The sequence below is a fragment of the Neopsephotus bourkii genome, unplaced genomic scaffold (assembly GCF_033783945.1).
Source record: "Neopsephotus bourkii isolate Nb327-2 ecotype Australia unplaced genomic scaffold, CSIRO-AGI_Nbou_v1 NB_962, whole genome shotgun sequence".
Classification (NCBI taxonomy): Eukaryota; Metazoa; Chordata; class Aves; order Psittaciformes; family Psittacidae; genus Neopsephotus; species Neopsephotus bourkii.
This window is the reverse complement of record NW_026901456.1, coordinates 6,899,416-6,913,586: the sequence shown is the minus strand read 5'-3', so window position 1 is coordinate 6,913,586 and position 14,171 is coordinate 6,899,416. Positions and strand designations below refer to the sequence as shown.

Sequence of the window (14,171 nt, the reverse complement as noted above, 5' to 3'; positions counted from 1 at the left end):
GTCACAGGCCTTGCTCAGTTTCCCCATACAGTTTTGCCTTTAAGATTATACAGTGCCCCCTAGAGGAAAAAAAGAAAAGAGAAAACACCAAAAAAACACAAACAGGCAACCACCACCAAACCAAAAGTGCATTATAGCCTGTCACAAAGAATTTCTACCCATTTCTTATTCCATTACAATAAGTGTAGGTAAGAGGATTCAGAATTTGAACAACAAAAAAAAAACATTTGGGAATCCTCATTAGCATATAAGAGTGCACTGTTTGTTGAAGGTACCTATTTATCTTCAATTAATGACAGGGTAATTTGTAAAAATTTAAAAACAGACAGAGTCCTAATTTAGTACCATTAAACATGAGGCTGGTGGGTAGCCAGTAAGCGTGTGAGTACCACCAGTAGCAAAGGTAAGCCCTGCAGCTCAATTGCCCACTTGAAGCATAAAGCTCCCTTGGCTCAAAAGGGAGGAGTCTGTGAGATTCAAGGTATTTCAACCTCATGAATGCCTGCTAACCTTTCAAACCTATTGTTTTCAGGTGAATTTCACTAGACACTTGTGGGTTTTTTCTATTTTTTTTTTTTTTTTTGTGTACCTGTTAGCAGTCTCAGAACATTAACTATAAAGAAATTTGGAGTTAAGACTTTTCATGCTATTTTGCCATTTCTTTTAAAAGCTCTCAGTACATGAAAGGAATAGATAATCCATAGAAAACTGTGGGACCTTTCATGGAAATAGTGCTTTATGCTTTTGTAATTGGCAATTCTGAGTTGCAGTTTCTCATCTTACTACTGACTAAAGCTTCTGTGAGGTTTGTGTTGCTTCCGCACATCACAGTAAAGTGGGACACACAGGATATTGAAAACCAGGAGCTACACATAAATGTACTTTGAGATCTGATATCCAACCTATGACTTACAAAATAATTCATGTTGAAATAGCTATAACATATAAATGGATATCACAGAAAGTTTGCTAACAGCGGTGCTGTCATACTGAAGGCTTCAGCAGGATTCCTGCAATACTTATACTTTGTCCTAAAGTAACTGTTGGCATTTGGAAATAGTTGGATATTTGGAGAAACATTGGAGAGGTGGGCAAAGCTAGGGAGAAAAAGGTTAATAGTTCATTTTAAATGAGTTTTCAGGTCTCATGCTACAGAAAGAATTTTGCATGGAACAGCAATTCGAGTTTCTAACCACCACTACTCAGAATGCACTGCTGCTACTGGGAGCAGCCCAGATGCTTTAGATGTGCTTTGTAGATAGATACAGCTGACAGCATCTCCTGCTGCTTTTTAAAGATGGCATGAGTATCATTAGGCATCTTCTGCAGCAAAAACCTAGCACCACTGAGGACCAATGAACCTTCTAACACTAACTTCACTGGAGTCAGCATTTCACACCATATCTCTGGATAGACTGAGCATTTTTCTGTTTCAATTAGCTTGGTTAATTATCCCATGGCTTGTGGCAGTATAGGCCTATGTAAATCTTTCCTGGAAGATATCTTAAGACTGACACGGGGGAAAGCAAGGCTATATCAGGAAACTTACTGGCTGAGCAGTGTCTTTGCATCATTCTGTTGTACCGCTTGTCTGGGGAGCCACTGGCGCGAGGCTACCATCTGCAGGCTTCTGACTGAATGCCTCTAAGAAACCGCATAGACGCTTGTTGTGCTATTGCGTCACTTTGCTTGTGATTGACCCAGGAGATGACAGTCTTGCCCAGAATGCATGGCTAAAGGTCTTGCCTAAGCTTCGTTAGCAAAGTCAGGCCTTCCTCATAGGAGAAGGAAAACTCCTATCTTCAAACCCAGGCTGATGGAGCTCATCTAGCCTCACATGGTCTTCCATCAAAGAGAAGGACACTCTTACAAAACCTACAACCTGTGGACTTTGCTGTCACCGTCCTAGTTAGCTAGGCCGTGGCAGTCAAACCTCAGGTGTAAAGGGTGAGGCCAGTTCTGCGCAACCTGTGCTTCACTTAAAAAATCCACTGCGCAGGCTGGAAAGGCTTACTCTCATTTGTCTGTATGGACAGGCGAGGGTCGAAACGGTAGGTGACAGGGTGCATGGGAAGCTGCAAGATCCAAAGTTGCATGCGGGCGGACCAGCGCATGGGTAGCTCAAGTTAGCTCAGGAGTTGTGAGTCGTGATCGGACACTTCCTGATTGCCTCAGCACCCTTTTTTCCCAGATTTGCATATCCCGCTTGCCCTTGGTCATCATGCTTGTGGTAAGCATGGTTAAAGCCCTTCCCAAATCTTCACTTGCGAAGCCAAGCCATCATCACCTCCTCAGAGCAGTACATGCCACAGCACCCTCCTGCCAAGGCTAACCAACAGATCTGCCAGAATAGGGAAGCCAGGCGTCCTTAGTGGCTGTTTAGCCAGGATGGGACATTTCAGTGCTTGGTTGTTAGGAAAGTAAGGTTGTCCTCTTATCTAACACTGATTTTGATGTTACAGCTACTTCTTGTGGGTTCAGTTAAAATTTTGACCAGAGAAAAATCTCACAAGAAGCTTAGTCTTCAAAACTGCTTGAAGGGAACATAGGCAACACAGTCCAAACTGATCATATAATCTTTGTAATCTTTTTTTTTTAATGAATACTTCATGTCCCACTGCAGCCTACTCAAGTAATTTCCCTTAACTCTTCAAGGCCTGTTCTTTTATGCATGATTTTTTTTTTCTGACATGAACTGTTCCAGTGATATTTGATGCTGGCTTTCATTTTCATGTTTTTCTAATTGGTGCAAAATGGATTATTAAATATAAATTCTGCTCAGTGTGCATGATTGAAGTAGATTGGATTAAAAATACAGTAGTAGTTTTTGTATCTGTATTCTGTATGTGACTTTGAAATATGTATTTAGAGTTCAGTAAGAAGTCTATTTCTAATAAGGGTAATTCATGAGTAATAAAATACAATGCAGCTCTAGCACAACTCTAGTGTTCCTGCATATTGCAGACTGAAACTACAGGAGTGATATTTGTGTTGATGAATTTAAGTGACATGAGAGCTGATACAACTTAAACTGACTTAAACAGTTTGTTCATATTTGTGGACTTTGGATAGACTGCAATGTACTAAGTTGTTATCCTGGTTTCAGTTAAATCATGACACATGTACATACATGAAAGATTGTTTTGCTTAATACCATAGCTGTTGTAAAAGTGATGATTCAGTAATTTACCTTTTGTAAGGTATCTGTCTCTTGTGGACACTTCCTGATGGAATTTTGGAGAGCAGCATCCCTTGGACATAATTTTTGTGCTTAATTTCTACTATGAAATATATAAAAGTCAGTAAAGATGATCAGTAGCTGATTTTACTCTTTTACTCCACAACAACTCTTCAAGTCCCCTGCCTCATCTCTCTTTTGGTTACTTCTTTTCCAGATACTGTAATATTTGTGTTTGAATAAATAGCTAATATTATGAGTTAAAAGGAAATAGTTACCTAAAAGCACAGTTGGAAATAGATACATTTTCCACATTTAATCCTGGATATCTTTGTTTTCCTTTCAAGAGCTGTACGAATGAACACCTGATTTCTTTTTTTGCTCTCTCTTGCTCAGCTCCTGCCAGGATTTTGACATTTAGTGGCACAGTGACAACTCCCTGGATGAAGGACATTGTCCTCCCTTGCAAAGCCGTGGGAGACCCAGCTCCAACAGTCAAATGGATGAAGGATAGGTAACCAGCAACTAAATGTATAGGTCAAATAAAGGCCATTTGCTAAAAATCCTGAGGGTTGCAATGCAGGTGACCTTGGATGGCTGTCAGGAAGGAATGTTTTTTGGGAACTGCGCATAGTGACAGTAGATAAGGAGTTCAAAAATTCCTTGAACTGAAACTAATTGTGGTTATTAGAATGTGTCAAAAAGAAAGAAAAGTTTGAAAGAAAGAAAGAAGTAAACATTCAATAAAACCTAGGACTATTTTCTGATTTAGCTTCAAGCACACCAAATAGTTTCAGTCTGAGAAAGTAAAATGTCTGATGCGTTGAACTGTGCTGTGCACATGTCTTGCACATGCCTTGGTTTTCATTATTCTGTTTTGTTCTTTAGTTTCACAGTTTGACAGAGTCATTTGGAAATACACATGGACAATAATTTTCATCCAAGCATTGAGTAAGCAGTGATACTGCAGTGCTATGAAATCAGCTTGTACATTAATCCAAATAGCTATTATTTCATAAGGATATACCTTGTAGCCAGGAACTACTTTCACTTTTATTTTGGCACTTTTATGAAATAGCACTCCTCAAGGAAGGAGTGAATTTCCATTTTTACTCATACAGGGGCAAAGATATCTGTGTTCTTTAAACAAATGACAGCGGTTGCCCATCAGAAAACATTTCTTTGCTGTCTTTATTAAAGAGGACACTCCCTCACACCCTTTTCTTTCTTCCCATTCTTAGTTGCTTCAAAAAAAAAAACAAATCCAATTCTGAGTAATTTTGATTGTAACTTCTTTAATGTATGCACTTTGTTTCCTGTGAGGTAGTAACGGGACACCCAGTCTAGTGATGATTGATGGGCGAAGAAGCATCTTTAGCAATGGCAGCTTTGTCATCCGTACCGTGAAAGCAGAAGACTCTGGATACTACAGTTGTGTGGCCAGTAACAACTGGGGATCTGATGAAATCATTTTGAATTTGCAGGTACAAGGTAAGACTATTGGATTTATCTCATGATTGTTGTTATAGCTATAGACTGCCAAGCACTGGTAGTGCATTGGTTTATCTGTTTGCAGATGCATGTAAAATAGTAGTAGTATTGTGTGTTAATACTAATTTTATTCTTCCAAATTAAGAAATAAAATATTATACAGGTCATTCTGATGCATCCAGCAACATTGTATGATATAACAAATGTTTTGGGTTTGGTGGAATGATTCTCAAACTTGCAGTTAAGTCTCTGTGTAAGCTCTTGTAGGATTGACAACTGAGTGCTTGCAATCAGTTATGTTTTAGTTCCTTACACAGAAAATAACTTCTTCCTTCTCCGTACAAATATTACATGTATCATTTAAATACTGAAAAATTCATAAAGAGATGAAGTCCTTTACTTTAGCTTTTGAAAAGCTGTCAACCACTCTACCGAGACCTTGGACAAAAACTTCATTATGTAAGAGCAGAATTTTACTGATGGTGAATATGCGGAAATATTTCAAATGGAACATCAGCACATATTACCATCTACTTTTTATATGTATGGTGAAGTGTGTATAACTTATCCATTATGGTGTTGCTGTGTATAAAAGCAATGATAATATAGGAATATACAGTAACAGTAATATGAAGCAGAACACATGTATTCACACACCAAGAATTCACTATGCAGGAGATTTCCTTGCTAACTTATAGTAAAGTAGATCCTCAGAGTGCTTCAACTGACTGAAAATTGTTCTACCAGCAGGAAGAAAATAACTGAGCTGGGAATATGGACCATGCTGTGGTCAGTCACATTCCTGTCCCTTGATATACAATCTAAATTTCTAATACAAACATCTGAGAACACAGAATGAGATTGTTTTAACTTCAGTCAAACTCTCTCTGGCTAAACCCTTCCACTAAACGTTGAAACAAATGCCATAGTGTGTATTAACTTACCTACGATCCAACAAAGCCTGAAGATGCTCTTCTGCAATGTTTGAAGCCTGGCCACAAGAGGAAGTAGGAAAACCTTATATTTCACGAAGTACTTTTGTATTTCCATATCCTTGATGTTATTGAACTGCAATAACTAAAAGCAACTCAATATTATTTTCCCAAGGGACAGATAGAGGCTGGCCTATAATATATGGGACCATCATCTTTTGTAGTTAGGGTGCAGCTGTGATGAAAAGTTTTACAATAGATTTTTCAGTGCAGTGAGTGCAGTCTTTCTCCATGGAGTTACCCATGGATAAAGCCAGTTCTTCAGTACTGTTTAACCCTTTGTGGGCAGTAAAATTAGCTTCCTTTTGAACTAGTTCATAGCTCTAAACCAGCAGCCTCCATTTCATATCAGCACTCCTTATCTTGCTGACTTGAGCTGCAAACGAGCAGCTTTTCCTGGAGTTTCATTCTGCTGGTAGAGCTACCCCTTAAACACAGGTGAAGCAGGCAATGCCCTCTGACAGCAGACTACTGGACACAGCAGAACATTTTTGACTTCTGTCCTGCCTTGCTTATTGGATGGTGTCTTCGAGGAGTAACTATGGCAGGGAAATGGCAGCTCCTGCTAGCAGCAATTGCCAACACCAGCATCCCCTTCCCACACTTGCAGTAATGGTGACTGGACCAGGTGTGACTGCCCTGTCATCATCTATTGCTGGAGATTTGTCAAGGTGAAAAGAAAGCTGGCTACTTCGCTACTTTCTGTCCTTGAGCACTGAACTCTGGAAACCTAGGCATAGACACTGGTGTAATTTGGGGTTACTTAGACTGAGCCTAAACTGGTCCAGTTCCCAGTCCCATTTCCAATCCCAATTCCCTGTCCCAGTTTCTGGTTCCAGTTCTCCCTATCCTGGGTGACTCATTGGGATGTAGCAATTTTTCTGACATTTCATTCTGGGTTTTCCTTTAAAGAAAACTGCACAGTGGGCAGAGGATAGGAGATGAGACCTCTGTCTTATTCCTGTGCTCTGTACTGATCCTGTGTCCCACAGTGTAGGCACATAGTCATAATGTTCATAGGGAGCAACAGAACTGAAGTGTTTGCTGATTTGTTCGTCCTTTGCTGATAGAGTTGTGTCTTGTTTATACCAATAGCCTCAATGAATACATGGTGTGATCTGAAAGAGGCATGGATATGCCTCTGATCACAGGACTAACAATCCTAACTAGTTAGCACTCACAATTATACTGGCAGAAGCCCTGTTATGCACTATTTAATTTATGTTTGCCATAATAGCCTGCAAACACATGCATAAGTGGTGCATCACTTGCAAGTGGACATCTGTTTCCCTCCACTAAAAATTCAGTTTCTCCCTAAGACAGATATGAAAAATAATGAATAATAATGGCTGGGTAACTCATGCCATTTAGATCTGACAGGGCAGATGCAAATAATGCAGAGAAAAGCAAGGGTTAAGAACGGAAAGACAAAATTGAGTAGAAAATGAAATATAAAAAATGAAAGCTTGTCTGCTCATCCAACTAAGGATGTCAACTGAGCAGACACTTTGACAGAAATCACTTTAATTTTTTGCAACTCAAAACAGTTATTTTGTAAATGGCTGTTAGAAGTTATTAAGATAACGTCTAATCATTTGACTCTATTTTCTATTTTTAACTATTTTCCATGTAGTTCCACCAGACCAGCCGAGACTCACTGTATCTAAAACTACATCTTCTTCTATCACTCTTTCCTGGATACCTGGAGACAACGGTGGCAGTTCTATCCGAGGTAATATAATTCAGGTTAATTGCAACTTCTTAGTGAATTAGCATATGTTGATAGGATTAGTGTATAATTATGAATGGCTACAAGAAAAAGAAAAACAAAGCAATCTGTATTGCTGTCAGCACTTAATGTGCACTATCATCGTGATAACAGCTTTCAGTAAATTGCCATTTCTCTTTGTGGTATTTTAATCACAGATTTAAACACTTTCTTCCAGCATACCCTCAGCTGTTATGACAGTAACTCACTCTGATTTTCCAGACGTGTAATCTTTAACCATTCATTTTTGAGGGTCCAGGTTCATCATCTGGGTTTTGTTGCTGATTGAAGAGTATTTCAAAATGTCTATCCCTTTCTTTTCCCTTTGAAACGATCATAAAAATGGTATTTAAGCTGTTGTAAGGGTAAGCAAAATGTATTGCCTGGTATCTATTATTCAGGAAGAGCTGTATGTCTCCCTGTGCACGTAATTTTTTCTAGATTAGGTCTTTAAAATGACTTGTCATATTACCTGCAGAATTTGTGGTCAGTGTCTGGCTTACCATTGTCATCTGTGCTTTTCCTCCAGGTTATATTTTGCAGTACTCAGAAGATAACAGTGAGCAGTGGGGTAGTTTTCCCATCAGCCCTAGTGAGAGGTCCTACCGTTTAGAAACACTGAAATGTGGCACTTGGTACAAGTTTACTTTAACTGCTCAGAATGGAGTGGGGCCAGGACGCATCAGTGAGATCATTGAGGCCAAAACACTTGGAAAAGGTACATTGATGTCCATCCGCTTTTCTCACCTAAAACTATTGCATTCTGCTGTAAATCTTGGTTCGATGACAAGACAGGCTTGGATATTTTAATATTATTGGCTTTGGAAACATTTTCAATTGTGTCCATGCTGTGACAGAAACGGATGTCCCTGCAGGACTTGAAGCACACACTGGGAGTTTTTCTATCTTTATTTCTTTAACATTTTCTTTATAAGATGGGTTGGTAGATATTTGGGAAGGGGGTGTCTGCAATATCATAGACTATAGCAATTCCAGCTACTGCTATTGCCATGAGGAAGTTATTTCTTCTCTTGTAAAAAAATCAGGGGTTTATTTGTCTGTATGTTGAAGGAAGATGTAGAGTATATTTTTGTGTAAAGGAACTGGAGCGAATATCTTTTTTCTCCAAGCTGATACTGCAGGAGCCATGCAAGTGTCAGCCTTTGAACAGGATAAGTATTAAAAACCCAAATAAAAGCTCTGCAAGGTGAAACAGCTAAGATTTGTGGAATTCTTAGCTAACTCAGCAATGGGTCCCTTGGTCCTGGTTGCTGAGGGTGGCTCCACATTGCAATACGTTTCAGAATTATGAACAAATTTGGCATATGGATTTAAAAATCTATGTTTGTGAGTCTAGCACAAAGTGTGAATAAAACTCTTTTTTTGTGGGGGAGAAGTTGAATATATAGGTAGTAAGATAAAGTTAAGATTGTCTTAGAAATTACTCTCTTATGTTTTTGAGTCCTACATTTGTTATACTTAAACATTTCATTTGAAATATACCATGGATTCTAGAGCCACAGTTTTCGAAGGAACAAGAGCTCTTTGCCAGTATCAATACCACAAGGGTGAAGCTGAACCTGATAGGTTGGAATGATGGTGGATGCCCCATCACCTCCTTCACCCTGGAGTACCGGCCATTTGGGACAACAGTATGGACAACTGCCCAGCGGACATCCCTGTCAAAGTCCTACATACTTTATGACCTCCAGGAGGCAACCTGGTATGAACTACAAATGAGAGTGTGCAACAGTGCTGGCTGTGCAGAAAAACAAGCCAAATTTGCAACACTCAATTATGATGGCAGTAAGTATGTATTTTTATTTGCATGTCTGAGATACCGATTTTGCTCTGTTTTCCTACGTGATATTTTTTTGCTTCTCCTTCTTTTCTGTTTCTCTTCCCCCCTCCCATAAACCCCTTTTGAATCTGCTAGCCATGCTGACAGAGGGGTAACAGCCTCAAAGGCATAAAATGTCTCTTGATTTCATAGCAACAGTCTGAGGGGCAGAAAAGAGGAATTATTTATTTGTCCTCAGTGAGGAAAAGCTCCAGCACCAGTCAGCCATGAGATACATAACCATTGGACACCAGGTGTCACTAGTTCCAGTGGTCACAGAAGCACTTTACAGTGTTTCATGCATCTCTTCCGTGAAATATGTGAATATTTGTCTCCTGTACAATTGGTTCCTGGAGCCATTCACAAGGGTGACTAACCTCATTGCTATTCCATGCAGTGTCCTTGTGACACAGAGGAGCAGGTAACCAGCTTGTCTTCCAGGAAAGCCTCCAGACAACATCCTCCAAGGGCAAAGCAACAGCAATGCTATTATCCGTATTTACAGACAGGGAAGAGTGAAACTAATGGCCATGACAGATGGGTCTGTCATGCCCAGCAGCAGGGCACAGGGGATGAAGGCATTATTGTATCCTGCCCTTCTGCCAGGGTTACTGCCTACTCTGCAAAAGCCAGGACAAGAAGGCGAGAGCAAAAGTGCCAATTTGTCAGTCAGTCCAGCTCTTATCCTGTTATGTTTATTGAAAGTGATGGTGGCACATGTGTGCTTCTGCTGGCTTTATAGTGGGAACTGGCTGGCAAAAAAGCAGCGCAGATGGCTCCAGATGGCGATCTCTTGAATTGCTGTAGTATGACTTGCCAGAGCTTTTCTGGAGACATCCAGTGTAAAATGTTGTTCTGTTGCCAGGGATATTGTGCTGTATTGTGCAACCACTTGGCAACATCAGTACTGTTAAATTAAACAACAGAACTAGTGAGCAAGCTCAAACAAGAACCAATTGTCCAGTTACAGCACCAAATTGCTAATCATTCATAACTCTGTGTTGGTAAGTTATCTGCTTGCCACATTTTTATCCCACACAAACCAGCACTCTCCAGGAGAATACCAATGTATGGCTTGGGGGAGAGCAAACAACAGGGACTGTTCCAGTCGGAAGTGCGGAATCAGTCGAAATCAAGCAGGGTTTAAACCTCAGCATCTTACACATCCTCTAATGTTATCACAGTCTTTGCACTAGGTACTTGTCAGTTCTTGCAGATAATAAATGGCACATGCCCTCACAGCTCACTCTTTCATGAACAGCATATCCCCGCATGTTTTCCTGGGCCACTGCTTCTGGTCAGCTAGAAAATTTCTCCTTTATGACACTGATGGTTTTGTTTGTCAAGCATGCTTTGCCAGGACTATATTATGCCTTAGAGAGCCAGCATGATTTCAAATACTGACCACAAGGTTAAAGAGGAATATGTGGATGGAAAACAAATTTCAAGTTTCAGATTTTCTGAATTTGTTACATATGATGCAGAACTAAAATGATGATGATGATTTATTATCATCATCATTATTTAAAATTAAGATAGTGTATTCCCACATTAAAGATTTCATAGAATAACTATTTCAGTGCTTCTAATGCAAAAGTTGTCCCTAGAAAGCCACAACTCCCCATTCATTTTTTCTTTGGTTAGCTGTGTTGGCTTAAGGCACTTCAGAGTTGAAAAATGCTGTCTGATTAGAAATCAACATTTTCTATCAATACTTCATGCAGAAATTTTTCCTTTTATAGGGAGTGATTTTCATATACAAAAAGCATTACAATGGAAACTTCTTGGCCAGCTAACCCTACCCCTACCATTGATTCTTATGATGTGAAATTAGTCCCTTCCAGCTTCTATGGGCAACAGCTGCCCTTAGGATAAAACAGATACAAGGATAGTACTTTGAAGATTAGATAAAAAAATCTAAAGTATGAAAGTTCTAGGATACCAAATGCTTGTTCCTAAGCTTAGGAGCTTTAGCAGCCTTAAGGTAAAGCCTTTGTAAACTTTATAGAAATCCGTGGGTTATGTGGATTTCACTGTGAAAGTGAAACTGGAGTTTCAGTCATTTTGCTTGGACTGCAGTAGCTGATTGTTATCCGAGATAGAGCTCTGGAGAAATACCATGGCTAAGTATTCTTTACCTTAAATCTCTTCATGGTGAGTTAGGTCAGAAGGTTAATGACAGATCTACGTGAGACTTTTTGCTTTCTGTTCATAGATATTTCAGCTAACCACTTTCTGCTTACAGACTTTATGACCTTCTTGCCCCTTGTTTTTCAGAACATTTGCATGCAATACTTAAGAAGATATTTTTAGCAATGTGCAGCTGCATCTTGTAGTACTGCAAAGGAGCTTCCTGACTCAGAGATCAGCTACTCAGTAGCCCTGATATTAAACCAGATTAGCTTGCTAGCTGCTCTAAGCTATACTAATTGATTCTAGCCCACCAAGGGACCAACTATGAAGAACAGTTAAGACACAGGAAAGCATTTGGTGGCCTGAAAGTAACCAGGTACAATGCAAAATGCTGGAATGGCTTCAATATAAGGGAAAATGGAGGCTGAGACATTATAATTGCAACTTCTATGAAGCACCAGTAAAGCAGGCTAACAAAGGAGGATGGTGAATTAATATGGGAAAAATAATAAAATCAACCAAACCTCCCAATGTGTCTGGGACTCTGTCCTGAGGAAAGCTTTGACTATTCTACTCCTAGCCAACACCTAGAATGACAACAAATGTTGGAATGGTGTTTAGTCAATGGACAGCTGGTTCAGTTTTTCACAATTTCTAATATGATCACCAAATACCAAAAAGTGGCTAATGTGAAAGATATGTACATTTGTGGTATGTTTTTTAAATTAAGCTTGTACTACCTGTATATAGCATTATAAGGCTTACACTTTACTTGGAAAAGGTATGGAAAATTATAATCACCTAAATGCTTAAGATTTAACTGAAATTAATGCCACTCTTAATTTGATTTTCATCGAAGTATTAAGGAGAGCAATACATAATTTTAGGAAATCTTGAACCCAATAATCCTTAGCCAGTGATCTGCAGAACTTTAATGGGGAGCAAAATTTGGCCTTTTTTTATTCAGGAGGGTTTAGGAGGATTTAGAGACACCTATTAGTATTGCTGTCAGGAGCTTGAAGTTCTTTCCATTTTTGTCATTCCTTCATCTGATCATTTTCTTTGCCTTTAAAATAGTGCAAAAACTACATCTCAATTAAGACAAGATGAAAAATCTGCTGTGTGTTTATTCCAAGAAATGTAAAATTAGAAAAATTAGGAAAAATATGGGGAAGAACTGTTATGCAACAGTAGAAAAATATTCAAAATGCAATTGTAAGAGAATAAATTTTCTAAAGTACCTGATATAGGTTTGCATGGTTGTAGCTTTTTTGTTTATCTTCATCCCTTTAGGGGACTACTTTTCTCATCATATGCAACTCAAATAGCTCTTCTGAAAAAAACACGGTTTAGAATACTACTTTTGCAGTGTGGTTATGGCACTCACATTGTACTGCATCATATCACTTTTACTTTTCTGATACTGTATTATACATAATGAGATATAACTATATCACTCAATGCAGCAATTACAATGCAAAAAAAAGGATGTGCCTGTTCTTTTATCTCACTCTCCTATCTTTTTAGGAAGTAAGTAGCTACTTTTATATTTCAGTAGCTGGTTAAAATGAAATACCTTCTGCCAAAAGTCATCACAGTTCACAATACTTGCGTGTTTCTATCCCTTTTCAAACAAATCTGCATTTTATAGCTTCATCTGTGGTTTCACTCAGCAGTTTAATAGTAATCAGGAAATGAGTGAGACTAAACAGCCTTCCAGAGAAAGTGCTGCATTCTTCTCACGTCCTTTAGAAGTAAAGAAAAAAGAACTGAAAAGTTCTAGTATATGTCACCAGGAAGCCAGGTATATTCAAAATGCAAATATGTCCCAAAATGAAAAAGTGAGCTGCCTGCTGATGCCAGTAGTTTTTAGATTCATTTCCTTCATTTCAACCAAAATTTGATTGTTTCTATCCAGTATTACTCTGCTGTTTTACTGATGACTCAGACACTCTTTGGCAAATTAGCATCAGGCTGGCTATCTGAATTTCAGATCAATATCACTGCTGCACCCCTAAGAGGTGATATAAGAATGTTTCTGTGGAAAGGATTTATCTCATGTATGAAGCACAAAATGAGCTTTGTCAAATATTGTCCTTACATAGAAAAGCTTATCAGAAAGTATGTATATGTTGCAGCGGTGTTATTTTCCTATAGTAGAATAATATACATAGGTAGTAATTCTGCAATCTGTTGCAGCTTTGTAATGATTTAATATGACTTCAAATCAATCATGGCATTTAACTGTATACCAGGCATGGTTTCCTTTCATCAATGAATGATTTTCTGAATTTCTGATAATCTATGAGTCTCTGCAGTCAGTGTCTTGTTACCAGTGTGACTGGTTATGTGTGCTCTGCCATTATGCATGTATACATAGCATCCACCCTTAACACAATGAATCCTTCTTAATGTTCTGCATGCAACTGAAGCACATGAAATATTCCCTGAGAACTCAAACCTTTTGTCTTCGTTAATAGGCATCTAATATCATGACCCTGTTTCCAGGTACAATCCCTCCACTCATTAAGTCAGTTGTGCAAAGTGAAGAGGGGCTGGCAACCAACGAAGGGCTAAAGATGCTGGTGACCATTTCCTGTATCTTGGTTGGGGTCTTGTTGCTTTTTGTGATGCTGCTCATCGTGCGGAGGAGGAGGAGAGAGCAGAGACTGAAGAGGCTGCGAGGTAAGATGAGGGCTGTGGCACTTACTTCTATGTATGAATACTCCCTGAACATGAAAGTGCAAGTGGGGCTGCACATGACCAAAG

General features: G+C 39.0%; 1 protein-coding gene across 2 annotated transcripts in view; it reads left to right on the top strand.

Moving 5' to 3' along the window:
- The window catches only part of DSCAM (DS cell adhesion molecule), a 459,270-nt gene that overhangs the window by 401,939 nt on the left and 43,160 nt on the right, over positions 1-14,171 (top strand). For both annotated transcript variants that reach the window (XM_061359220.1, XM_061359221.1), the window contains exons 22-27: positions 3,575-3,692; positions 4,506-4,669; positions 7,295-7,393; positions 7,959-8,147; positions 8,945-9,235; positions 13,911-14,087. In XM_061359220.1, the coding sequence (XP_061215204.1) occupies positions 3,575-3,692; positions 4,506-4,669; positions 7,295-7,393; positions 7,959-8,147; positions 8,945-9,235; positions 13,911-14,087 (1,038 nt within the window). The remainder of the gene's footprint in view (positions 1-3,574; positions 3,693-4,505; positions 4,670-7,294; positions 7,394-7,958; positions 8,148-8,944; positions 9,236-13,910; positions 14,088-14,171) is intronic.